The sequence below is a fragment of the Felis catus genome, chromosome D4 (genome assembly GCF_018350175.1).
Source record: "Felis catus isolate Fca126 chromosome D4, F.catus_Fca126_mat1.0, whole genome shotgun sequence".
Taxonomy (NCBI): domain Eukaryota; kingdom Metazoa; phylum Chordata; class Mammalia; order Carnivora; family Felidae; genus Felis; species Felis catus.
The window spans coordinates 87,246,701-87,272,995 of record NC_058380.1 but is presented as its reverse complement, the minus strand read 5'-3'; the positions used below and the strand labels follow the sequence as shown (position 1 = coordinate 87,272,995).

The following is a 26,295-nucleotide window of genomic DNA, read 5'->3' as shown; positions in this document are numbered from 1 at the left end:
TTGATTGCTGAATAATACTCCACTGGATACGCATACACACACACACCACATCTTCTTTATCCATTCATCTATCGATGGACACTTGGGCTCTTCCATACTTTGGCTATTGTTGATAGTGCTGCTATAAACATGGGGTGCATGCGCCCCTTTGAAACAGCATACCTGTATCCCTTGGATAAATACCTAATAGTGTAACTGGTGGGTCACAGGGTAGTTCTATTTTTAATTTTCTGAAGAACCTCCATACTGTTTTCCAGAGTGGCTGCCCCAGTTTGCATTCCCACCAGCAGGGCAAAAGAGAGCCTCTTTCTCCGCATCCTCGCCAACATCTGTTGTTGCCTGAGTTGTTAATGTTAGCCATTCTGACAGATGTCAGGTGGTATCTCATTGTGGTTTTGTTTTGATTTCGATTTCCCTGATGATGAGTGATGTTGAGCATTTTTTCATGTGTCAGGTGGCCACCTGGATGTCTTCTTTGGAGAAGTGTCTATTCATGTCTTTTGTCCATTTCTTCACTGGATTATTTGTTTTTTGGGTGTTGAGTTTGGTAAGTTCTTTACAGATTTTGGATACTAACCCTCTATCTGATATGTTGTTTGCAAATATCTTCTCCCATTCCGTCAGTTGCCTTTTAGTTTTGCTGTTTCCTCTTTTTTTTTTTTAAGATTTTATTTAAGGAGGAGCACCTGGGTGGCTCAGTCAGTTAAGCACCTGACTTTTGATTTCAGTTCAGGTCATGATTTCATGGTTCATAGGATGGAGTTTCACATTAGACTCCATGCTGACAGTGCGGAGCCTGCTTGGGATGCTCTCTCTCTCTCTCTCTTTTTTCTGCCTCTCCCTTGCTCGCACTCTCTCTCTCTTAAAAGTAAACAAGGGGCGCCTGGGTGGCTCAGTCGGTTAAGCTTCCAACTCTTTTTTTTAAATGTTTATTTTTGAGAGAGAGACAGAGCACAAGCGGAGGAGGGGCAGAGAGAGAGGAAGACGCAGAATCCGAAGCAGGCTCCAGGTTCCAAGCTGCCAGCACAGAGCCTAACTTGGGGCTCAAACTCAAGAACCGCGAGATCATGACCTGAGCCAAGGTCGGCTGGTCAACTGAGCCACCCAGGTGCCCCAAGCGTCCGACTATTGATAGCAGCTCAGGTTATGACCTTATGGTTCATGAGTTCAAACTCCATGTCAGGCTCCAGGCTGGCAGTGCAGGGCCTGCTTGGGATTCTCTTTCTTGCTCTCTCTCTGCTCTTCCCCCATTCAATCTCACTCTCTCTAAAATAATAAACGTTAAACAATAAAAATGAGTGAATGAATGAATAAATACATATATACATACATACATAAGGGGTGCCTGGGTGGCTTAAACAGTTGAGCCTTCGACTCTGATTTTGGCTTAGGTCATGATTCCAGGGTCATGGGATCAAGCCCCGCATCACGGTCGACAATAAGGGTGGAGCCTGCTTAAGATTCTCTCTCCCTCTCCCTGTTCATTCTCTCTCTAAAATAAATGAATAAATAAATAAATTTTTTAAAAAAATTGTCTCTCAGGGTATGTCTGGCTGGCTCAGTCAGTGGAGTGTGCACTCTTGATCTCAGGGTGGTGAGTTCAAGTCCTATGTTTGGTGTAGATTACTTAAAAATAAAATCATTTAAAAAAATTGTCTTTCAGGATTTTCCCATCAAAGAGGTTTAAAACCTAAAATTATAAATCTCCTTTCTAAGGGTTAATGCTTGTAAGAAAACTTCAGTTCTGCTGAATTAATAGACACCAACTCCCAGAGCTGCACTGTCGAATCAGTAATCATTTATCTGATGACAAGAGCATTACAGCATTCACTATTCAAAAACTGGCTTTGGATCAGGTCACGATCTCACAGTTCATGGGTTCCAGTCCCACATCTGGCTCTGTATTGGCAGTGCGGAGCCTGCTTGGGATTCATCCTCTCTCCCTCTCTCTCTCTGTCAAAACAAATAAACTTTAAAAAAGAAATAAAGGGGCACCTGGGTGGCACAGTCGGTTAAGCGTCCGACTTCAGCCAGGTCACGATCTCGCGGTCCGGGAGTTCAAGCCCCGCGTCGGGCTCTGGGCTGATGGCTCGGAGCCTGGAGCCTGTTTCCGATTCTGTGTCTCCCTCTCTCTCTGCCCCTCCCCCGTTCATGCTCTGTCTCTCTCTGTCCCAAAAAAAATAAATAAAAAAAAACGTTGAAAAAAAAATAAAAAAGAAATAAAAAAATTGAAGGTCTGAGGCGCCTGGGTGGCTCAGTCAGTAAGCATCCGACTTCAGCTCAGGTCATGATCTCGCGGTTCGTGAGTTCAAGCCCTGCATCGGGCTCTGTGCTGACAGCTCAAAGCCTGGAGCCTACTTCAGATTCTGTATCTCCCTCTCTCTCTGTTCTTCCCCCACTCACACTCTGTCTCTCTCTCAAAAATAAATAAACATAAAAAAAAAAAATTAAAGGTCTGAGTAGGGGCACCTGGGTGCCCAGTCAGTTAAGTAACCAACTCTTGGTTTTGGCTCAGGTCATCATCTTGAGATTCATGTGTTTGTTGGACTCCTCACTGAAAGTGCTTGGGATTCTCTCTCTCTCCTTCTCTCGCTGCTCCTCCCCCACACACAGGTGCTATCTCTCTCTCTCTCTCTCTCAAAATAAAATTAAAAAAAAAAAAAAAAAAAGATTCTCTCTCTTTTCCTCTGCCCCTCCCCCCTTCTCTCTCAAAAATCAAAAAAAACAGCATACACTTGAACTTTACATAGGATACCTTCTGATTTACACAGAATGGATTAGATACCTACTATATAATACATAGCTAACAATAGGGCTGACAGTACATCAAAATTAACAGAAAGAAACTTATCATTAATTGAAGGCATTTGTATGCCTGAGCTATAAATCAAATCACTCTTGATCATTCATCTTCCAATTTCAAAAAGCCTGGGCATCACTGAGCTTTCATTTATCCACATTTGCTTTCAGAACTTAAGTCCCTAGCTACAGAGGTAGCAGTGATTCCCAGAAGAAACTCCAAAGACCACTGCCCACACTATGCAGCCCTGCTGCCAGGGCCTAGAATTCCTTGTTTTGTCAAAGTCAAGCTGTGGGTTTTGGTTACACCAAAATCTGTAGTTTTTGCTTTAAAAAAAAATATATATATATATATTATTTTTAAGTAATCTCTACACCCAACATGGGGCTCAAATTCACGACCTGGAGATCAAGAGTCACATGTTATAACAACTGAGCCAGTCAGGCACCCCCCCCCTTTTTTTTTTTTTTTTTCCTGAGAGTGAGAGAGACAGACAGACAGACAGAAAACCTTAAGCAAGTTCCACTCCCAGCTAAGAGCCCTTATGACCTCATGACTGTGGGATCATAACCTGAGCAGAAATCAAGAGTCAGAAGCTTAAACAACAGAGCTATCCGGCAACCCCGCCTTTTTTTTTTTAAATAAAATGTCCCGTAAGAGTATTTCTCAACTCATACTTGATACTCAGATCACATACAACAAAATCACCTGGGAACAACACAGCAGTACCACAGAATCCTGGTCACAACTTAGAGCTACTGTTTCTCAAAGGACAGGCATGGGAAATCTACATTTTAAAATGACCACACAAATGAATTCCTAAATCACCACTGCTCTAGGGTATCAATTTATTTCAGAGGGGCAGGTAAAAGACCGGTCAGTACAGACCCTATCTGCCTTTTATGTTTGATATATAGTATTAGCCTTTTTTTGGCAGAGAGAAGGGGGGAGAGGAAGAGTCTGTTAACTAAACAAGATTAGAGAGCACTGTCCTAGACTAAAGCAGTAACTTTTATACTTGCTACTCAAAAAAAAAAAGTGTTCCTTTAGAAATTAAAATTTTATTGGCAAAAAAAATTTTTTTAATTGGCAAAACCACATCACGTTCCTTTCGTTACGTCAAAAATAGGGGTGCCTGGGTGACTCAGTCTGTTGAGCATCGGACTTCGGCTCAGGTCATGATCTCACGGCTGGTGAGTTAAGCCCCGCATTGGGCTAGCTGCTGTCAGCATACAGCCCACTTTGGATCCTCTGTCTCCCTCTCTCTGTCCCTCCCCTGCTCACACTCTCTATCAAAAATAAAAACATTAGGGGCGCCTGGGTGACGCAGTCGGTTAAGCGTCCGACTTCAGCCAGGTCACGATCTCGCGGTCCGGGAGTTCGAGCCCCGTGTCGGGCTCTGGGCTGATGGCTCGGAGCCTGGAGCCTGTTTCCGATTCTGTGTCTCCTTCTCTCTCTGCCCCTCCCCCGTTCATGCTCTGTCTCTCTCTGTCCCAAAAATAAATAAACGTTGGAAAAAAAAATTAAAAATAAAAACATTAAAAAAATAATAATATGTCAAAAATAATAATGTCTACTGATATGAGTTTTTGATAAAAAGAATAGCCAACACTAAGCATTTATAGTATACACTGTATTAAGCATTTAACACCCTGTCTTATTGACAACTTACTGACAACTCACTTATGAAGCTGATACTGTTATTATCCCCATTATTTCTTCAGGAAATTAAGGCCTAAGAATACTTAAATAATTTGTCTAGTGTCACAAAGCTAACGTATAATAGATCCAGGGCTTGGAGCTACGGCTTGAACCCAGGTTTGCATAATTCCAGAGTTTAATCATTACATTACATTCACTGTTTCAAGTTGCACTCAAGATTCATCCTACAACAAGCAAAGGCTGAGGAGACGCTTTCTTTTCTACAATGGCAACACATACCCTTAACACGGTCGCTGGTACAGAGGAGAGGCTCAAAAAATACATGCTGGGGGGGAAAAAAACAACCATGCTGATGGGGTGCCTGGCTGGCTCAGATGGTAGAGCATGTAAATCTTAGTCTCAGGGTCATGAGTTCAAGCACCATGATGGGCAGGATGGGCAGGCTTGGAGCCTATTTAAAATAATAAATAGGAAAGAAAAAAATAATAATAATAAATAGGGGCGCCTGGGTGGCTCAGTCAGCTGAGTGTCAGACTTTGGCTCAGGTTCATGAGTTCAAGCCCAACACTGGACCCCCTGCTGTCAGCGTGGAGCTGGCTTCTGATCCTGTCCTCCTCTCTCTCTGCCCTTCCCCCTGCTTGTGCACGCGGGCTTGCTCTCTCTCAAAAATAAATAAAGTATTTTACAAAATAAAATAAAATAATAAATTCTTAGGTGAAAAAAAAAAAAACCCACAACATGCTCATGAATTAGTATCAAAGAAAGAATGACGAGTCCCTTCTCGACCTGCAATGCCTACAGTCTAAGTGGAACAGAAAAATTAGAAAACCAAAATTATATGTAGACATGCCAAGAGAAAGGAGAATAAAGGAGAAAACGGTAGTTTATCAGGAAGGAAATCCTTGTGGAAACAAGTGTCTCTGGTTCCTTGATTCCTACACATTTTCCAGCCTACGAATAATGAAGATACAAATGAATCCAAGACCCTCATGATCCTTATTAAGTTTAGCGTTGGGAATGACAAAGGACGTTAAGCACACATTATACAATCAGCGAGAAAGTAGAAAGTAACAAAAAGCATGATCCTAACAATTAGACACTACAAAGGAACATAACCACAGAAGTAAGACAGAAAACAGGGAAGAGAGAGATCACTGGGAATTTATTCAGGAATCAATGCAAGACTTCACCTCAAATTGGAACCTTAAGGTTTAGCAGGTAATTCTCAAGACATAACAGCCATGGCCAGAACCGTGACGTCTAATCCAAAGCCTCAGGGAGACATCTTCTATATATGTTTTCAAGAAACAAAATATTCCTGGGCCATCTGGGTGGCTGAGTCGGTTAAGCGTCCCACTTCGGCTCAGGTCACGATCTCACAGTTCGTGAGTTCAAGCCCCGCATCGGGCTCTATGCTGACAGCTCAGAGCCTGGAGCCTGCTTCGGATTCTGTGTCTCCCTCTCTCTCTCTTCCTCTGTCCCTCCCCCGTGCATGCTCTATCTCTCTCTCTCTCAAAAATAAATAAATGTTAAAAAAAAAAAAATTCCTGAAGCCAAGACTACACTGTATGTTAACTAACTTGAGAATAATAAAAAGAAACAAAATAGGTACTGTAGTGTCTCTCACCTATTTTCACAATAAATAAGTCTGAGCTAAGTACTTGGAGGAGAAACCAAAGCACAGAAACTAAATACCTTGCCTCAAAGTTAAAGTTTTAAAAATGTACTGAGGGGCGCCTGGGTGGCTCAGTCAGTTGAGCATCAGACTCTTTATTCTGGCTCAGGTCATGATCCCAGGGTTGTGGGATCAAGCCCCATGTCAGGCTCCATGCTAAGTGTAGGGCCTGCTTAAGATTCTCTACTTCTCCCTCTGCCCTTCTCCCCTGCTCGCACTGTCTCCATCTCTAAAATAAAAAAAGTAAATAAATAAAAATAAAAAAGTTCATTGACTTTTGGCCCAATGTTCTCACAGACAACATAGAACTGCATTCCTCAAAGAGCTGGAGTCCATGGAAACTGGAAATTATCTTCCCTAGAGGGATCCATGTGGTTGGAAACCTCTGGGTGAAAGCTACTAGGAGGTTAGGAAGAAGAGCCTCTACGACTGAGTCCTTTTGGTGGAAAACTGAGACACAACCAACCTACTCTGACATAGTTCTTTTGAGAAACACAGTGATATTCCACAGCGATAATAAATAAAAGTGGCCACTGTCCCTGGATGCCCGGACTCCACAGATGAGGTACACACCTGTCATGTGAACGGAGATGTAAGCTTCCCAGGACAAGCTTTTCGAACCACAGTTGCTGTGTTTTCTTAGCACACGCACACCGCTCAGACTTTTACGAACACACTAACCGATGAACACAAGAGATACCTTAAAATGCCAATATTCAAACTGTCTGCCAAACCCTGAGTGACCTTCCCAAAACATTCAGTGATGGGGGCGTATTACTCTATTTCTGGCTAGTGCCAGCTCCTATCAACATACACAAAGACTCTCCTACAGGCTTCAGAGCCACCTCCATACTGCTCTGAAAAGGACTCACATTTGGAGAAACAGGCCTAAAGGGTAAAGCAGACTGAGGTCACTTACAAATCAGCGGGCACCGGGAAGAGAATTTAAGTTTTCTCTTAGTCCAGACCTCCAGGCATTTCAAGCAGAAGGCTGCTGCTCAGTAGAATTCCAACTGTTGTAACGCGCTTTCCAGCAGAAAAGGGAAAGATTACTTTGACACACGCCCTGGGCGAAGCACCGCTTAGAAACCCGAGCGTCATTCCTTCCATCTTCAGGTCTGAGTCTGGTAGGTTCCCCAGGACGACCGAAGCACCTCTCAGGCAGACCAAACCCTTTCCTTGCCTTGTTCGCGTTCACTGAGGAGGGGGCCTTACCTGGCAGGAGCTAAACTCTACCCAACCTCCACGACGACTGTGAAATAAAGAAAAGGAAAGGCAGGCGCCGCGACCCCAATGCTGCCAGAGCAAAGAGCTAAGGAGGAAAAGGCAAACTCATCCTCACAAAGTTCAGAAGGAGTCACGGAAGAGCTCCAAAGGGGCTTCTGGGCGGCTCGGCTGGTGAAGCATCGGACTTCGGCGCAGGTGGTGATCTCACACAGTTCGAGAGCTCGAGCCCCGCTTCGGGTGAGCCCAGCTTCTCTCTCTCTCTGCCTCTCACTCATTTGCACCGCCTCTCTCAAAATGAATAAGCTCCTGGGGCGCCTGGGTGGCGCAGTCGGTTAAGCGTCCGACTTCAGCCAGGTCACGATCTCGTGGTCCGGGAGTTCGAGCCCCGCGTCAGGCTCTGGGCTGATGGCTCAGAGCCTGGAGCCTGTTTCCGATTCTGTGTCTCCCTCTCTCTCTGCCCCTCCCCCGTTCATGCTCTGTCTCTCTCTGTCCCAAAAATAAATACAAAACGTTGAAAAAAAAAATTAAAAAAAAAATGAATAAGCTACTAATAATTACACCTACATGCATAATAATAAATGTACGTACGACAATGAAGATATAGTAACTGTAATAATAATACATATGTACAAAAAAAGAAAGCTCCGAAGAAGAAGAAACTCTTCACTAAGAGCTGAGAGGGGAAGGAAGTGATATCGGAGAAGATGGGCAACGTTTGTAGTATTTACTGAGTGTCGAGTACATGCTCGTCTGGGTGTCGAGGATACAGCAGTACAGAAGACCCCGCCCCCCCCCCAAAAAAAAGTGGGGACAGCGTGCGGGCACAGTGAGTGACAGGGATGCTGAATTTTAGGCCGGGGGATGGCAGGGCCGGCCGGAAGACGCTTCGAGCGGGAACGTGGAAGCTGGAGGTGTGGCGATCTGGTTCAGGCTTCGGAGTGGGGCCGCCTTCGGTGTGAATCCTCCCTTTACCCCTCGGCGAAAGTCCTCGGATCCGCGAGTCGTCTGTAAGGGAGAAGCTGCCTCCCGGCCTCGAATCCAAGGAGATGACGCTTCGCAAGCGCTGGGCCCGGGTCTGGCGCCACTAAAGCAAGCGCTCTTCCAAAGTGAGAACGGTCTCCTCCTTTCTAACATTTCATCTTCGCGTCCCCAAAGTCCAGGACGGTGCCCGGGACCTCTTCAAGGGTTTGGGCCCGTCGGCTGGCGGAGTCAAGGCACCAGAAAATGAATGGATGGATGGAGGAAAGGCTGCGCGGAGAAAGAGGGCAGAGACCGCAGGGAGGTGGCTCGGCGACCCCCGGAACAGACCTCCTAACGAGCACATGGAGGAACCCGGGAGTGTCGCCGGAGCGGGGCAGCCGAGGCCGCGGCGGGCACGGGGGGAGGCTGCGGCGGGCACGGGGGTGGGTGGGGACTCCCCCGGGCGACCGCGAAGCGCCCCGTCGCGCCTCGAGGGAGCGTCACGCCAGACGAGGAAGCGCGGGGCGGGGGGGGAGGGGCGGGGAGCCGAGGAACGCGCCCGTGGGGAGAGAGGAGGAAGGGAAAGCGACTGGGTGAGGAGACGCGAGGCCGGCGCTGAGGGAAGGGGGTGAGGCACCGGCCCCGTCTCGGAGAAGTCGCCTCAGATCCCCGCGCGCGAGGACCGTCTGGACGTAACCGCCTCCCGGTCTCGGCGCCCGTCCACCTAGCCGGGCTTCGCCCCGCTACCGCGGCCACAGCTCGCCCGCAAGTCCCGCCCGGCTGCCGCTCGACTCAGACCCCGCGCCTCACAGCCGCCCCCGCCGACTCGGCCCGCTCCGCACCTCACACACGGCCCGCCGGCGGCCGCCGCCATCTTCGCGCGCGCGCGCGCCCCAGCCCCGCCCCCAGACGCCTTGCCCACGTGACCGTTCGCCTCCGGCCGGGCTGTGGGCGGTGCTCTTCGTCACGTGACGGCGGGCGGGGTCAAGATGGCGACGCCCAGAGAGGTGAGGAACCTGCGGCGAGGGCCCCCGAGGCTGTAGAGAAAGCGGCCAAGTGGCAGCGTTTGTGTCCTAAGTGGGAGGCACTGGAGGGTGCCTGGGCGCCAATTATCAAGCCTCAGAGAGTGGCCTGCCCCCAGTGGAGCTTCCCTCCTCGCCGCTGGAGAACGGAGAGAGAAGGTGCTGGCTGTGTGAAGCTGTCGCTGTCGGCCTGGCAGGGCTTGAAGGACCCAGAAGCCAAGACGTCGCTAGTCACCCCGGTTTCCCCGGGGCCCCAGGTCTAGAGACATGACCCGAGAGTACGCTCCCCCGGCCTCGGGGACCGGCGCTCCGCTGAGCGGGTCGGTGCTGGCAGAGGCAGCAGTAGTGTTCGCAGTGGTGCTCAGCATCCACGCAGCGGTGTGGGACCGATACTCGTGGTGTGCCGTGGCCCTCGCGGTGCAGGCCTTCTACGTCCAGTACAAGTGGGATCGGCTGCTACAGCAGGGAAGCGCTGTCTTCCAGTTCCGAATGTCTGCAAACAGCGGCCTGCTGCCGGCATCTATGGTTATGCCTTTACTCGGACTGGTCATGAAGGAGCGATGCCAGTCTGTGGGGAACACGTACTTTGAGCGCTTTGGAATTGTGGTGGCAGCCACTGGCATGGCAGTGGCCCTCTTCTCTTCAGTATTGGCCCTGGGCATCACCCGCCCAGTGCCCACCAACACTTGTGTCATCTCGGGCTTGGCTGGAGGTGTCATCATTTACATCATGAAGCACTCACTGAGTGTGGGCGAGGTGATAGAGGTCTTGGAGGTCCTGCTGATCTTCGTGTACCTCAACATGATCCTTCTGTACCTGCTGCCCCGCTGCTTTACCCCTGGGGAGGCACTGCTGGTATTGGGTGGCATCAGCTTCATGCTCAACCAGCTCATCAAACGCTCTCTGACTGTGGTGGAAAGCCAGGGTGACCCAGTGGATTTCTTCCTGCTGGTGGTGGTGGTAGGCATGGTGCTTATGGGCATCTTCTTCAGCACTCTCTTTGTCTTCATGGACTCAGGTACCTGGGCTTCCTCCGTCTTCTTCCACCTCATGACCTGTGTGCTGGGCCTTGGTGTGGTCCTGCCCTGGCTGCACCGGCTCATCCGCAAGAACCCCCTGCTCTGGCTTCTTCAATTCCTCTTCCAAACAGAGACCCGCATCTACCTCCTAGTCTACTGGTCTCTGCTGGCCACCTTAGCCTGCCTGGTGGTACTTTACCAGAATGCCAAGCGGTCGTCCTCTGAGTCCAAGAAGCACCAGGCCCCCACCATTGCCCGGAAGTATTTCCACTTCATCGTGGTGGCCACCTACATCCCAGGTATCCTCTTTGACCGGACACTGCTCTACGTAGCTGCCACTATCTGTCTGGCAGTCTTCATCTTCCTGGAGTACGTGCGCTATTTCCGCATCAAGCCCCTGGGCCACACCCTGAGGAGCCTCCTGTCCCTTTTCCTGGATGAACGCGACAGTGGACCACTCATCCTGACACATATCTACCTGCTCCTGGGCATGTCTCTTCCCATTTGGCTGGTCCCCAGACCCTGCACACAGAAGGGTGGCTTGGGGGGAGCAAGGGCCCTGGTTCCCTACGCAGGGGTCTTGGCTGTGGGTGTGGGCGACACTGTGGCCTCTATCTTCGGCAGCACCATGGGGGAAATCCACTGGCCTGGAACCAAAAAGACTTTTGAGGGGACCGTGACCTCTATATTTGCGCAGATCATTTCTGTAGCTCTGATCTTAATCTTTGACAGCGGAGTGGACCTAAACTACAGCTATGCTTGGATTTTGGGCTCTATCAGCATCGTGTCCCTCCTAGAAGCATACACGACGCAGATAGACAATCTCCTGTTGCCTCTCTACTTGCTGATACTGCTGATGGCCTAGCTGCTGTGCAGCAGTGATGGAGGAAACAGGGACATGGGGAGGATGAGGGGTCCCCACGGCAGCCAGCCACTTGGGCATGAAGAGCCAAGGGGTGAGAAGCACATTGGATTTTTCAGTTCATTCAGATTCAAAATAAAAGTCAAAGCTCTCCTGGTTTTAGTTTTGCTGATATTTAAAAAGAAAGTCTTTTTTTTTTTTAAGAAAATGACTCTTTTTTTTTTTTAATGTTTATTTATATTTGAGAGAGAAAGAGACAGCACAAGCAGGGGAGGGGCAGAGAGAGAGAGGGGGAGACACAATCTGAAGCAGGTTCCAGGCTCCGAGCTGTCAGCACAGAGCTCGACACGGGGCTCGAACCCACCAACAGCGAGATCATGACCTGAGTCGAAGTCGGACGCTTAACCGACTGAGCCACCCAGGTGCCCCAGAAAACAAGTCTTAAAGGATAGCACGACAACACAAAGAACTTGTGTGTATTCTAGCTGCCCCCCCTCCCCCCCCGCCCGCCCTACCTCACCTTGTGATCCTGGATGCTGGACGCGATAGAGTGTAAAGGTTACCACTTCAGGTTCTGGAGTCAAAGTAATCTGGTCAGAGTCCTTGGCTACACTATTTTACCCACTCTGGGCCTCAGTGCTCCTCTCTGCAAGGTGGCAACAGGAAGAGCCTGCACCTCACGGGGTGCTGTGAGGTGAGATGTGTGAACGATCCAGCCCACAGCCCGTCCATAATGAACAAATACTAAGGGAAAGTGTCATTATTACCCAAGGCCAGTCCTCGTCCCAGCAAAACGGCAGGCAAGCCAAGAGGTTTTATGGGCTGTACTTGGAGACCAGAGTGACCTTATTCCCCTGCCTACATTTGGAGGAGAAGCCAAGAGGAAATAGCCAAGCACATGTGCTTTCTTCACTTGGGCCTAGGAAGCGCTGAAGGCGAGAGGTGAGATCGTCTTGTAGCAGGCCTGGAAGGGCTGGAGGAAGAGTATCGGGCCGGGGCTGACTTCCTGTTTCAGCCTGCTCCACCCTTGCCTCACAGCCTCCTCTGCTGCCTGGCTGAGCGTTGCTGACGAAGGACAGGTTGGACGGCCCATGGTCCTTATCAGAGGGGCCCTCCTGAGACCCTCCCACACTCCAGTCACGTCCAAACCTGTGTTTCTTCTCTTGGTAAGAAACGAGAGACCGGGGACTGGCAGGGTTTACCGAGAGTTCTACTTGGGGCTCTGCTGTGGGGCCCACACCGGATGCTTACTGTCTGTGAGGGCAGAGTCCAGGCTCCCCACCACATCCCCGCGTGCCACCAGAGCCTGGCATTGTAGGGGGAACCCAGTGGACATTTGCCGCGTGGGTGAACAGTTCCCATCAGTGGGAAGATAGCATAGCGAGTTGCTCAAGGCTGGACAAGGTTCTCCCTTCTTACCCAGCCCAACAGGGAGGGGCCTGGCTGGAAGACACGCGAACTTTGGCCCACCAAGAAGCACAGCTGTAGCAAGCTTGTGCTGAGGGCTGGGGATCCCTGCCAAGCCCTGTCCCTCAGAGGAAAGTGTTAGGACATTCCTTTGGGGCTCAAAGGAGACTTCACAAACCCTTCCGTTCTCTCGGGCTCCCTTCTGCTGGCTAAAAGCGGCAGCAAAACGCCAGGGAGGAGCTTTGCCTCACTGACTCCCTGGGTGGCCTTGGGGAAGGGCTCTGTCCCCCCTCCCCGGGCCTCGGTTTGCCCATGAATTCAGAGCGGGGGGCTGAAAAGTAAGGTCACAAATTCATACGGCTGCCAAGGCCAGGCAGGTGATGCAGTGGAGGACGTGGGAAGTGAGGACCACAGGCACCAACAAGGAGGCGGCTCTGCCTGGGCATCTCCATGCTCTACCATAAGCCCAACGTTACTGACCTCGTTCAAGGAAGCTTAGAAACGTGCGCTGTTAGGTGAAACCTCCCAATTTTAAAAAAGTTGTTTAAAAAAAAAGCAGGGGGGGGCGCCTGGGTGGCGCAGTCGGTTAAGCGTCCGACTTCAGCCAGGTCACGATCTCGCGGTCCGTGAGTTCGAACCCCGCGTCGGGCTCTGGGCTGATGGCTCAGAGCCTGGAGCCTGTTTCCGATTCTGTGTCTCCCTGTCTCTCTGCCCCTCCCCCATTCATGCTCTGTCTCTCTCTGTCCCAAAAATAAATAAACGTTGAAAAAAAAAATTAAAAAAAAAAAAAACAAAAAAACAGGGGCGCCTGGGTGGCGCAGTCGGTTAAGCGTCCGACTTCAGCCAGGTCACGATCTCGTGGTCCGTGGGTTCGAGCCCCGCATCAGGCTCTGGGCTGATGGCTCAGAGCCTGGAGCCTGTTTCCGATTCTGTGTCTCCCTCTCTCTCTGCCTCTCCCCCGTTCATGCTCTGTCTCTCTCTGTCCCAAAAATAAATAAACGTTGAAAAAAAAAATTAAAAAAAAAACAAACAAAAAAAACCCCACAACACTGAGGCCCAGACAGAAACACATCTGCAGTGTAGAATCAGCCGGTGGCCCCAGTTTGCGGCCTCTGGCCCAGACGCCGGCGGGGCCGGGTCTGGGTTTGACAGTTGCTCCTGCGGAAAGTCTACATGCCCGCCAAGCGTTTCCAGCGAGAGGGACCGTGGAGGCCTAACCTGGCCCCGTTGACTGCACAAGTGGCACATGGGGCCCAGAGAGAAGAAGGGCCTGGCCTGAGACCGGAAAACAAGTTGGTCACAGAGCCAGGACCAGAATCTGGGGCTGCAGTCCTAGCCCTGGTCTTCTCCCCTCCCCCAGCAAGGAGTCCTGGGGAGCACAGAGGTCAGAAGCACGGGCTCTGGATCAGGCTGACCTCGCTGAACCACCGGACAGCGGCACGACCGCAGGTCAGTTAAACTTCCCACCCCTGGTGTCAGCTTCTTCGTCTCTAAGTGCCGACGGGAAGAGCACCTAACTGGGAGCCGTGGGGACACAGATAAAGCGCGTGCAGCTCCCGGCGCATGAACGCCCACTAAATGTTACGGTTGTTGAAATCATGCAGACCTCTCACCGGGCGGGGCTGGGGCACCCGGGATGATTTTCAGCAGGGCTCTCGTCTTGAAAGCGAGGCTGTTTGGGAAAGAAGGATCGAGAAGCTGTATTCAGAGGTCGCTTTTATTGAATGTCCTGCACCGTAATGATCAGAATTCCCTCTGAGAGGAGAGAACAGTGGGAAGCTGGCAGAGAAGCAGCCAGAACCCTTTCGTAGCAACAGGGCTGCCTCCAGGGGGAGGTTGGGTTGGGGCAGGGGAGAGGAAGAGGAGACAGAGGTCTCCGGAAAGCCACGCGGTGCAGGCTCCTGCTGCCCCCCCTGCCACCTCTCGCCTGCCTGTCTGCAGGGCCGAGGGGCACAGACCCTGGCAGGGAGAAAGCACCGGAGGAGAGACTCGACGTCCCCTTCGCAGCTGGGCAGGGGGGCGAGGTGCTGGTGCTTGCCCGGCCGCAGCTTCGCCCGGACAGACCGGGCCCGGCCCCGAGAGGATGTTTAGGTATACAGGGGGGGAAAAGGGAGCTCAGCTGTTGGCTGGAGCCTGCGGAGACAGAGAGAACCTTGAGGTGCCAGAGTCACCGCTCCCGGCCTCCAGGACCTCTTGAGGAGCCTGTCCGGGGCACACACACACCCTGCCACCTACCAGTTCTCCGGGCTCCAGACGGTGCCCAAGGCCTCCAGGAGGTGGAAAGTGTAGGCATGGCGTGAGCGGTCCGAGAGGTTCTGCTCGCTCTTGTGCACCACCTCTCCGTGGATTAGGATGAGGGCCCCTGGCGGGAATGCAGCAGCAGGTCAGGAGAGGGGACAAAGGGCGCTCCTCCCTCTAGTGACTCTGTGGCCCGTTCATCCCCATTCCCGTCCCTGAAAACTCGGGGCCCTGCAGCCTGCCCCAGGGTCAGAGGCTCCCCTGGGATCAAGTCCCTTCTGCTGTGACCTGGTGCCCTCGGCAAGCCTTGGCAGGGGTGTCCGCTTCTGTGGTGTTTGCAGGACCAGGCAGAAGCATCTGTACTGTGCCCGTCAGCTGGGACCTCGCGAGCAGATGCCGGGCTGGACGTCTCCTTTCCCTATTCTAACAGGAACAGCGGCATCTGGTCAGCATCTACCGTGTCCCGCATCATCTATACGTCATCCATCTCACGGACTTCCCCGCTTTACATTTGGGGAAACTGAGGCTCAGAGAGGTTCAGTCATTTGCCCCAAGAGACAGCCCGGAAGTTGCAGGGTCTGGATGCTAGCCTGATCTGGGAGGCCATGCTGTTTTGGTTCGTTCCGTTTTGAAGTTTTCTTTCGTTAGGTCATCTCTGCACCCACATGGGGCTCGAACTCATGACCCCAAGATCAAGAGTAGCATGCTCTTGGGGCACCTGGGTGGCTCAGTCGGTTAGGCGACCCCACTTCAGCTCAGGGCATGATCTCGAGGTCAGTGAGTTTGAGCCCCGCATCAGGCCCTGTGCTGACAGCTCGGAGCCTGGAGCCTGCTTCAGATTCTGTATCTCCCTCTCTCTCTGCCCCTCCCCTGCTCGCTCTCTGTCTCTCTCTGTCTCTCAAAAATGAATAAACGTTTAAAAAAATAAATAAATAAAGAGTAGCACGCTTTTCCAACTGAGCCAGCCCGGCACCCTGCGAGGCCTTGCTGTTAATCGGGCAACTTTGAGACTTCCCAGTACCTGTCCAGCCCGGCCTCCCATTCTGTGGCTTCACAGCCCTCAGGTGAGCTGGGTGGTCAGAGCAAGCACAGACCCACAGGCGTGGCCCCAGAGCCTGCCACCCTGCCGCCGGCATCCCACCTACCTCTCCGCACTGGTGTGGGCACAAAGAGGCTGTTATCCCGGGCAGGCTCAGACCCAAGGAAGCTGGTGACAGGTATCGAGCCAGCAGGGGCCCGGATCAGCCTTCTCGACACCCCACCTGCAGGTCAAGGGGGAGCCTTTAGCCTCTCTTTTTCTCCAAGTCTCTCTGCCATCGGGGGTGGGATACGAGTGGGCAGGGCGAGACCGGTGTCCTTACTGGTGTGGGAGCCCGGGATGAACCAGAGGCAGCCATTCTCCAGCGTGGCATCCTCCAGTGCTATCCATATGCCCAGCAGCCGGCCCAGGGGCTCCGTGTACAGGAAGGTGGCGTCCTGGTGAGGAGTGACTGCAGCAGCACCCCCCGCCCACCCCCCGCCCCGGGCGTGAGGAACCTGGCCCACCTCACCTTGGCCTTGTTCCCCGCTCCCTGGTGCTCTCAGAGCCCTGCAGCCCGAGCCTTCCCGTGGTCGGTTGGAATCCCAGCACTTCCTGGCATAGAGACTGAGGGCACGAGACTTCGGCCCTAGATTGAAACTTCAGTCTCTAAACCTTGAAGCGGCCTCGACAATAACCTACCTCACAGAGTCGCTGGAGGATCCCACGAGAAAACGTGTGAAAAGTGCTTAGTACAGGGCCGGACGCTCTAATGGCTACAAAGTGGCTGTGATTGTTTAAACCCAGCCAGGCAACTAAGGTCACTGTCCTTAACCAGGACAAGCATCTCCAGACACCAGATGAGCTGCTGGTGTAAGACTGGGGAGTTGGGCGCAAAAGGAGAGGAGGCGGTGTGACTGGCCCCCAGCCACATTTTAACCCCCTCTGGATGATGCTGGGCCCCAGCCAGGATGGAGGGCTTCTGAACAAAGGACTTCAGTCTGTGCTAGTCTCCCTTCCTTCCTTCCTTCCTTCCTTCCTTCCTTCGGAACTGTGTGTTTGCTGAGCACCAAACTTGAAGAGGGACTTGGACAATCCAGTGTCCAGAGCAAGGTGTCCTAATGGCAGGCACTCCAAAGCATTTGAGGGAAGGGCCACTGAAGGAAGTACGGGTGCTGAACTCAGGGAGGGCCTGCTCGCCCCTCGGGCTGAACGGTGGGGAGGAGCCGGTGGTCACAAGGAGGCTGACTTGGGCTCACGTGAGGAAGGAAAGGGCTGGCTGTGAGGGGATGAGCCCCCTGTCACTGGAGGTATTCAAGCAGAAGTAGATAATCGCCCACAAGGGAGGCCACAAAGGGTATCTATGCATCCAGAGGGCTTTGAAATTAGATGGGCAATTTCTCTGTTAAATCAGTCCTCCAGGAGGGGCGCCTGGGTGGCTCACTCAGTTAAGCACCCAACTTCAGCTCAGGTCGTGATCTCACGGTTCATGAGTTAGAGCCCCGAGTCAGGTTCCACGCTGCCCACGCACAGCCTGCTTGGGAGTCTCCCTCCACCCCTCCCCCACGCGCGCGCGCGTGCACACACACACACACACACACTCTCTCTCTCTCTCTCTCTCTCTCAAAATAAATAAATAAACTTGAAAGAAAAAATAAAGGCTCACAGGTCTTTGCAGCCCTGCTGCCTAACGGTCTTAGGGCCTGGGGCCCTGGGATCTGTATTTTTAACCAGGTAGGGATTGCTCAAGAACCCAGGCTCAAGAACCACTGTGCCAAGGGCCCCAGGACACCCTCCCAACCAACTATTCCACAAAGGAACCGAAGGTAGCTTCTCCTTCCTGCCCCAGGCTCTTGCCCATGGACATCTCCCCAAGCACCATCCCTCCCAACCACTAACGTCCCAGACCTCCCGTGGTGGCCTTTGCTGGGCCCCACAGTCTGTTCTCCGCTTACCTTCGCCACCAAGATGAGGTTGCTACAAGAGAAAAGAAGGGCCAGTGAAGCCGGGGGCGGGGGTGGGGGTGGGGAGCAGGGGCCACTCTGAGTTTTGGGGGATGCTCTGACCCGGCCACAGGTGTTTACCTCCAAGGATTTCAGCACCCAGCTACGGAGTACCCACCATGTGCCAGGCCCAGGAGGGCCGCAAAGAGAAAAACCACGCTGCCTGGCATGGTGCTCTGAGTCTGAACACACACGTGCCTACCAAGAACAAAGCCGAAGGGAAGGACAGGAAGAGGGGCTGGGGCCCAGGCCTGAGGTTAAGCCTCTCAGCCCAGCCAGGGTCAGCGATGGGTCCCTCTCTTCCCAGGGGAACACTGGAAGACTTCTTGGAGGAGGTGGCATTGAGCTGGGCCTTGAAGTTGGGAGCAGAGCATTTCAATGGCAAGAGAAGGGAGAAGAGAATCCTGGGGGTCTCCTTGCCTCCTGCCACCAGATTTTAACTGAGCACCGACAAAGTGCCAGGCAAGTGGCACAAAGTGCCAGGCAAGTGACGACAAAGTGCCGTCACCCAGAGGAGACGGATTTTGCACGTTCTCCTCAAAACTTAGTAATTCTTCAGGGAAGCAGCTTTTTGGCCCTTCGTAAGGAGGGGCTTGATGTGAGTACTCTGCGTACATTACAGAGGGTAAACTGAGGTCTGGGGAGGACAGGGAGCTCACCTTGAAGATGTACATGCTCTGCACCACCACGGGCATCTGGAGGCCCAGACTTTTGGCTAAGGCCTGGAAAGGGGCAGAGGTCAGACTTCCAGCCTACTCTCACTCACATCTGGGCCACCCACCTGCCCACCCCCCTCACCCTCACCCTCACCTCTGCTCACCTGCACTTTGGGAGAGTGTGTGACACTCCTGAAGACAGGGTCATGGGCATGCAGAGCTGTAGGACAGAGGTGGGCTGACCAGCCAGTCCCCAGCCCCCACACGTCCCTCTGTGCCTGGTCCCAGGCCCCCAGACGCAGGCCTCACTTGGACTTCTCACCCGTTTGCACACATTAAGCTTTCTGTTTGTTTATAACCAAGGGATGGGCCCACGATGCCTGCACCTCACTCCACCCAAGACCTTATTCTTGACCTTCCAGCCATCTGGGAACCCCACTCCAGACCTAACTCAAAGGGGCCTGGAACTTGGTAGCAATCTCAGTGCTGCTACTTACCCTAAGCTACTTGGAGTGACCATTTATCTCCTATAAGCCTCAGTTTCTCCTCTGTGCCGCAGATCCAGAAGACCAGCCCTGCCTCCCAGGCTACCACGAGGCTCGAGGAGCGAATGCATTTGCAACGCCAGGCCAGGGCCTGGCACAGAATACCTGGACGTCTCACTCTCTGCTATTATTGTTGTCGTTACAAAGAGTGAGAGCTGAGCACACTTAATGCCACTGAATTGTATACACGAAGATGGTTATGATGGTAAATTTTATATTACATGTATTTTGCCACAATTTTTTTTTTACAAAGCTCCCATGATATAACTTCAAGCTTAAAAATAAGTGGTCTGCAAAATAAATCATAATGTACGATCCCGAAAAAAAAAAAAAAAAGAAGGCCTCATAGCTTCATTTTTGGGTCTCAGAATAGGGGCCATGTCAACATGTTAGGTGCTCCTCGAGGAGGTTCCAGGAAGTGGTGGGATCCAGGAGTCCCCCCATGCCCGGGGCCTGGATCATCCCCAGGCCGGGCAGCAGAGAGTTGAAGGGTCTGCATGTGCGGCTCTGGGGGCCCCTCCTCCCAGTGCTGTGGTGGCAATGTCGTGTGATTAGCGTCATAAGGCCAGAAGAGCAGGTCCAGAGGGGAGCTGCAGCCACAAATGCCATTTGCTGGGCCACTAACTTCCTGTGAGCTTTGGGTTAGGCCCCTACATTCTTCAGGCCTCAGTTTCCCCGTTTCCTTTTCCCGGCGTGCCTGCTTACCATGGCCAATCTTGTTGATGGATTTCTCGGGAGGGACCAGGAAATCTCCTGTAGCACAAGGAACAGGTAAAGACAAAAAAGCTGGAGTCCACCCTCCCCTGGGCAGCTGGCCTCAGCGCCCACCCAGCCCTGGGGGGAGATACCCCAGTGCCGCCCTTCTCACACCTCTGGGACCCCAGCTCCGAACCTTTCTCATCAAAAACGCCTTTCTCAAAGAAGAATCGAATCTTGTCGCCACTGTTCCAGAAATAGTCTCTGTTGTCCTGTGGAGAGGCGACATCAGAGGGACTGAGAGAGCATCATGGGGTCAGAGAGAAGGGGACACTCATGCTTCCTGACCCCACAGGGCTGCAGACCCCGCTGGGGCTTCTCACACTCGCCCACTTCTCACACTCGCACAGACGGTGAACAGGAACCCCGGGTGCCCCGAAGCACTGTCAGAAGCCACAAGCATAAAATTTCTCAGAAACCTCTTAATTAAGTCACATGATTCCTATGCTCGATATGCTATGATTCCGAACATAGACACTGTAATCAAATAGCCTTGGGTCCCAGGTAGCCTTGGATCACCTATTTTTCCCTTTCAATGCCTCAGTTTCGTCTTCTGTAAAGGGAAATCATAGAACTGACCTCCCCTGGGTTGTTGGAGACTTCAGCCTCTACAGGCTGAATCTTACAGTAGTGGAGAGCCCAGACCCTAGAGCTAGAATACTAGGGTTCAAATCCCAGCTCTGCCACTGAGGTGCTGTGTGACCCCCTACCACATTACTGAACCTCTCTGGGCTTAGTTTCCTCATAAAATATAGATGTTATTAAAAGTATCCCATAGGGTGTAGAGATTATGAACTGGCATACGTAAAGCACTAGAACAGTCCTTGGAATATGGAAAGTGCCACATGAGTATCTGCTTTTATTATTATTTTTTTTTATAAATTTTTTTTTCAACGTTTATTTATTTTTGGGACAGAGAGAGACAGAGCATGAACGGGGGAGGGGCAGAGAGAGGGAGACACAGAATCAGAAACAGGCTCCAGGCTCCGAGCCATCAGCCCAGAGCCTGACGCGGGGCTCGAACTCACGGACCGCGAGATGGTGACCTGGCTGAAGTCGGACGCTTAACCGACTGCGCCACCCAGGCGCCACTGCTTTTATTATTAACGTTACTACTGCTGCTGCTCGAGGGAAAACACTCAGCAAGGGCGTGGCTAACTGCTTGATGAATATAAACTATCGCTCATCTTTTTCTGTTTTCTTAACAGCCTCTCCTTGTTAATGTTAATATGTTTTAGATTTCTTAGCATCAGAAGACAATGGTGCTTCAGGAAGATGCGTGATGGTTTTTTTCCTTATGGTTTTAGCTACCCTTGGCTACCATCATATAGATCTCCCTACCTTCCTAGGTGGCGGCACAAGTGGAGTTGAGGGCGCCCACCACCCTACCTGGGTTCTCCACGTGGCACAGCCCTCCCCCACCTGCCCCTGCTCCCCTCACTTGCGTGCATCTGCTCTCACGCGTGCCTGTGGGGCTCTGCTGTGACTTGCCTGACCCTTTCAAGCCCTTCCCACCGAACACTATATGGGTTTTTCCCCCCAACATTCTTAAGTGTTCCGTATCAGGATCAGGGGTGAGGGAAACAAGTCAGGGAAGCATAACTGATAATAATAATATTAAAGATAATGGGGACACCTAGGTGACTCAGTTAAGCATCTGACTTTCTCATGGTTTGTGGGTTCGAGTCCTTCGTCAGGCTCTGTGCTATTAGCTTGGGATTAGCTTGGGATTCTCTCTCTCCCATTCTCTCTGGCCCTCCCCCACACTCTCTCTAAATAAATAAATGAATAAGCTGAAAAAAATAAAGATAATGAAGCTAAACATGCCAAAGGTTCTGCTTAACTTGTTAATTCACAAGGGAACCAGTAAGATGTTCAAAGAATTCTAAGAAGCACATACAGATAGGCAATAACAAATACTGAAATGAATTTGCAAATGGATGTGAAACGGATCGATTGGCAGGGCAATGATTCCATTCTTCTGGACCCAGTTCATACCCATTTCTGTGGACGTTATTGTCAGCTTTTTTTAAATCTTTCATTTATTTTACTTTTTTAAAGTCATCTCTACATCCAACGTGGGACTTGAACTCACGTGCTACCAACTGAGCCAGCCAGGCGCCCCCATTATTATCAGTTCTGTACAATTCACAGAGTTGGAAAACTGGACGGGACATTCATTGATCTTTTTCCTTTTTTTTTTTTTTAATTTTTTTTTTCAACGTTTATTTATTTTTGGGACAGAGAGAGACAGAGCATGAACGGGGGAGGGGCAGAGAGGGAGACACAGAATCGGAAACAGGCTCCAGGCTCTGAGTCATCAGCCCAGAGCCTGACGCGGGGCTCGAACTCACCGACCGCGAGATCGCGACCTGGCTGAAGTCGGATGCCTAACCGACTGCGCCACCCAGGCGCCCCGATCTTTTTCCTTTTAATGCCCATTTCAAAGTCTTTGACAAGATCAGCGGTGAATACTGAGGGTTTACCAAGTCCCAGGAACTGTGCTGAGCTCTTTGCAAGCATTATAAACCAAGATACATACACTTTATTCTCCCATCCCCCCCAACCCTTCACTGGTCTCTAGAACATTCTCAGAAGGCAGCTTGGAGAGCACAAGATCGGCCCCCTCACTCCTTGGAGTCTTTTGAGTGACCGGTCTCTGGACACTGGACCTCCATCTCTGCTGTCCCCATCTACATGGCCGGGGTGTGGCCGAATGAAACCTACTATTTGGAGGAAATTATCATTCTGTAACCCTTTGCCCTTCTCAAGTGCCCCAGCCCCACTCCCTGGGTGGCAAGTCTCCCGGCCACTGTAATTCCCCATATGTCCACCAGATGGCAGGAGCTCCTCAGCTTGAACGAGCCCCGTTAATGGGCCCAGACCACGGCTTTGGCTTGAGGGCCACACCACAGGCAGGCTCCCAAAGGGTTAAGCAAACTGTGCGGGAGAACCCCTGAGTCTCAACTTACCCATCTCAAACTGCACTGAGTCCTATTAAGTCACAAGGGGTGGTGGGTGAAGAAGCTGAGTTTCTAGTCTCACTGGGGGGATAAGGCTTACACAAGATAGATCCATCAGAATCGCTTGGCTCATTCTGGGTTGCTGGCCCCAAAGGAGGCCCTTGTGGCAGGAGAACTACTGGGGAAGTACAGCAGAGCAGTGAACAGCAAGGACGTGGTATCAGGCAGATCTGTGTTCAAATCCTCACTCATGAATTACTAACAACATGGTTTGGGGCAAGTGAGCCAACCCGCATTTTCCCCACCCGTCAAATGGGGGTAATAATACCAACCTTATAAATCCAGAGTGAGAAGCGAAGGAAATATGTACGGAAGGCACTTAGCCTGGCACAGGGAGGGCTCAGAGCCTGATTTGTTATCAGAACAAGCCCATGGGCCTTGGGGCCCTCCCTTCCACACTGCTGCTGGCTGAGGACTGAGCCCCACATCAAAGACCAGATCCTGTGCTCACAGATCCGATGCCCCAGACACCTACCAGGACCTTCAGCTGCTCGTCCTGGGTGGAAAATATCGTGCGGCAGTGGAGAGGGACATCCATGTTGGCCACCAGCTCGCCAATCCTCTGTTGCATGGCTACACATTCATCCGCTGACAAAAATCCATCCAGCACCAGGAAGCCATCCTCCTGAAACTGAAGGCAGGAAGGAAGTTCAAGCTTCTCCCTGCCCTCAAACGCTCTTTCTTTTCATTTCTTTCTTTCTTTTTTTTTTTTTTTTTGAATGTTTATTTTTGAGAGAAAGAGTGTGAGTGGGGCAAGGGGTAGAGAAAGGACGACACAGAATCCGAAGCAGGCTCCAGGCTCCGAGCTGTCAGCACAGAGCCCGATGCGGGGCTCGAACCCGCGAAGGGTGAGATCGTGACCTGAGCTGAAGTCAGACGCTTAGCCGACTGAGCCACCCACGTGCCCCCAAACGCTCTTTACGAGGACTGGCTTGGCCCCCTCCCTCAAACCCAAAGCTGTCTGAAGGCAGGACCCAGTGCCCTGTTCGTGGCTCTGTTTCCCCGTCCCCCGACCCCACCCTGGAGCCATGGGGTCTGAAATCCAGGGAGGAGCAACCAGTATTGGTTGCTTGAATGAAGGAAGGAGGAAGGGGAGGTGTCCCTATCCTTCCTCCACCAGTGGGCTTGGACCAACCTCATTCATTCATTCAACTGAAATTTACTGAGCATCTATCTACCACGTACCAGACACGGTTTTAAAAGCTGGAGGTACAGTAATGAGCAAGCCAGCCACAGTGCCTGCTGTCCTGGAGCTTACAGTCTACCGAAGGAGGCCAAAGAGGGGAAACCCTCTTTGGGTTTGATGTCAGACAAACCAGCATGCAGGGGGATGTGCTGTCACAAACGGCTGCGTGCAGGGAGGGAGAGGGCAGATTCAAGAGCTAAAGGCAGAAAGTGTCTCATGGAAACCAAAATTGGGGAGGGGGGGGGACAGAGCAGGGCAGCAGCTCTGAGAAGGTGGCATTTAAAGGGCACCAGCAGGTAATGGGAGTTGGAGAAACAAGGGCGAACATTCCAGACCGAGGGAGCAGGATGTGTGAAGCCCCTGATGGAGCAAAGTGAGGGTGGGGACAGAAGGGACACAGGAGGGAGGTGGGGGCCAGGGCAGGCAAGGAGGTGGGCTTTGTCCTGAATGCAGTGGGCAGCCAGGGGGGGAGTTAAAACAGCTAGCTTATTCAGATTTGCCTCCAGACCTCTTGTTCTGTGGCTGTTGAGAAGGTTAAGACGAGAGAGAACGTGTCCATGTTTGCTTGCAGACCATTATAAATGTTGGAGACCATTATTAATGTTGGAAGTCACCCCTTGAGCCCACTGTGAAGTGTCTGATTCCCAGTCACTGACTTCCCCATTCCCTCCCTCACATCCCCCAAGGATGCCTGGTTCTGGTTCTGGCTTCCACGTGTGGGACACGGGGACATTTATGACCACTCCCCATGGGCCCTCTTGTCTCTAGGCAGCTCTACGTGACAGACGCTTAACCCCCCCCATCAGTATCAAGCTGAACATTTCCTCCTTGGGAACTGGGTCATCCACAGCAAACTGTGCGTCCCTGTGACCCAGCAGATACACTTGGTCTAGAACTTCCTGAGATAGGAAGATGGGGGCTTAGCAGATAGGGGAGCAGAGATGTTTGTCTGGGGGTATGCACTGAGGCTTGTGTAATGACAGCAATAAATCAGAAACAACCTAAATGCTCAGCGCAGGGAGGGTCATTCAACAAAGTATGTTTTATCTGTCTGGAACGCAACACAGCTGACAAAAATCATGTGGCAGAAAAATATTTACTGACACGGGCATATGTTCCTGATAGACTGGGAGACGGAAAAAAAAAAAAAAAAGGTGAAGACAAATTAGTGTTTTAGCCCTTGTGAGATCTTGGGTGAGTGTTTTCCCCTCTTTGGCCGTCAGACCGTCAAATCCAGTAGTGCCCCCTTTACAAAACAGAGCAGTAGCTATTATAATGGACTTTTAAAGATTCTAGGGCTGTATACCAAAATACTAAGTCTCCGCATAGGAAATTACAGGTGGTTTTTCATTTTCTTCTTTGAGCTTTTTGGTATCTTCCGGCATTTTTCTCGTAATCAGGAACAAACAAGGGTCACGATTTTTAAGCCTGGGTCACTCTTATTCTCAAGGGTTAGCCTTTTGTGTTTGACACTGTGCAAATGCAGTGGAGGGGGGAGGGGGATGACCCCACCCCCCACGTGGGGCCCTGACTCTGCCATTCTGCCCCAGGCTTCCTTGGCTCTCAGGGCCCAGGCCTGGCCTGGCTGATCTTTATTCCTTTTTTTTTTTTTTAATTTATTTTTATTTTTTAATATAATTTACTGTCAAGTTAGCTAACATACCTTGTGTGCAGTGTGCTCTTGGTTTCAGGGGTAGGTTCCCATGATTCACTGCTTACATAAAACACCCAGTGCTCATCACCCAACAAGTGCTGATCTTTATTCTTTATTCTGGTGTCGGTCACACATACACATTCCCACCACGCCCCTGTCCTGCGGCCCTGACGCCCCCGGCTGTGTGCGCAGAAGTTAAAGGTCCTGGTTGGAAACTGACCACTCTGGGTTTCAGTTTCCTCTTCTGAAAAATGGCAGAGGGTAGGATTGAGTTCCCAGGGTCTACTATAGTTCCAGAGGCGCCCCCAACACTTACTTGACCCTCTCGGACCCCCACCCTGCAGGCCCCTACCTTCTGGAGCTGCGAGGAGCTCAGGCAGGCCATGAGGACGAGGCAGGTTCCTTTGGGTGCTGCGCCGTGCCCCAGGCTGGAGAAGAAAAAGTACACAAGTCCAGAGGTTAGAGGGGCAGTGAAGGTGGGGCAAGGAAAGGAGAAGGGGGCGGGGACGGGCACAGTAGCTGGAGCCCTGGGAGGCCTCGGAGGATTTAACTCTTGCCTACCTAAAGGACACCCAATCCCAG

At 51.6% G+C, this 26,295-nt stretch overlaps 3 protein-coding genes across 5 annotated transcripts in view; 1 reads left to right on the top strand and 2 right to left on the bottom strand.

The window, feature by feature from the left end:
• The window catches only part of NUP188 (nucleoporin 188), a 54,376-nt gene extending 45,117 nt beyond the window's left edge, over positions 1 to 9,259 (bottom strand). Inside the window, 1 exon segment of the mRNA XM_023242821.2 lies at positions 9,167 to 9,259. Coding sequence (XP_023098589.2) covers positions 9,167 to 9,198 — 32 coding nt within the window. The 5' untranslated portion in view covers positions 9,199 to 9,259.
• A 39-nt stretch (positions 9,260 to 9,298) lies between these two features.
• On the top strand, positions 9,299 to 11,385 carry DOLK (dolichol kinase). Its single transcript, XM_003995957.6, has one exon. The coding sequence runs from the start codon at positions 9,614 to 9,616 to the stop codon at positions 11,228 to 11,230; it is 1,617 nt and encodes a 538-aa protein (XP_003996006.2). The 5' UTR covers positions 9,299 to 9,613; the 3' UTR covers positions 11,231 to 11,385.
• A 2,948-nt stretch (positions 11,386 to 14,333) lies between these two features.
• On the bottom strand, positions 14,334 to 26,214 carry PHYHD1 (phytanoyl-CoA dioxygenase domain containing 1). 3 transcript variants are annotated; one of them, XM_003995955.5, is made up of 11 exons: positions 26,066 to 26,214; positions 23,349 to 23,504; positions 19,987 to 20,062; positions 19,800 to 19,847; positions 18,714 to 18,769; positions 18,553 to 18,615; positions 17,846 to 17,867; positions 16,234 to 16,362; positions 16,018 to 16,134; positions 14,870 to 14,996; positions 14,334 to 14,767 (listed from the first exon to the last, which is right to left on the bottom strand). In XM_003995955.5, the coding sequence occupies exons 1-11, from the start codon at positions 26,096 to 26,098 to the stop codon at positions 14,722 to 14,724; spliced, it is 873 nt and encodes a 290-aa protein (XP_003996004.2). In that variant the 5' UTR covers positions 26,099 to 26,214; the 3' UTR covers positions 14,334 to 14,721. The 3 variants fall into 3 exon arrangements, 2 of the variants coding, with proteins under 2 accessions (XP_003996004.2, XP_006939602.2); XR_006588724.1 differs by lacking the exon at positions 14,334 to 14,767 and adding an exon at positions 15,161 to 15,295 and having other exon boundaries at positions 14,908 to 14,996; XM_006939540.4 differs by lacking the exon at positions 16,234 to 16,362.
• Positions 26,215 to 26,295: the final 81 nt, after the last annotated feature.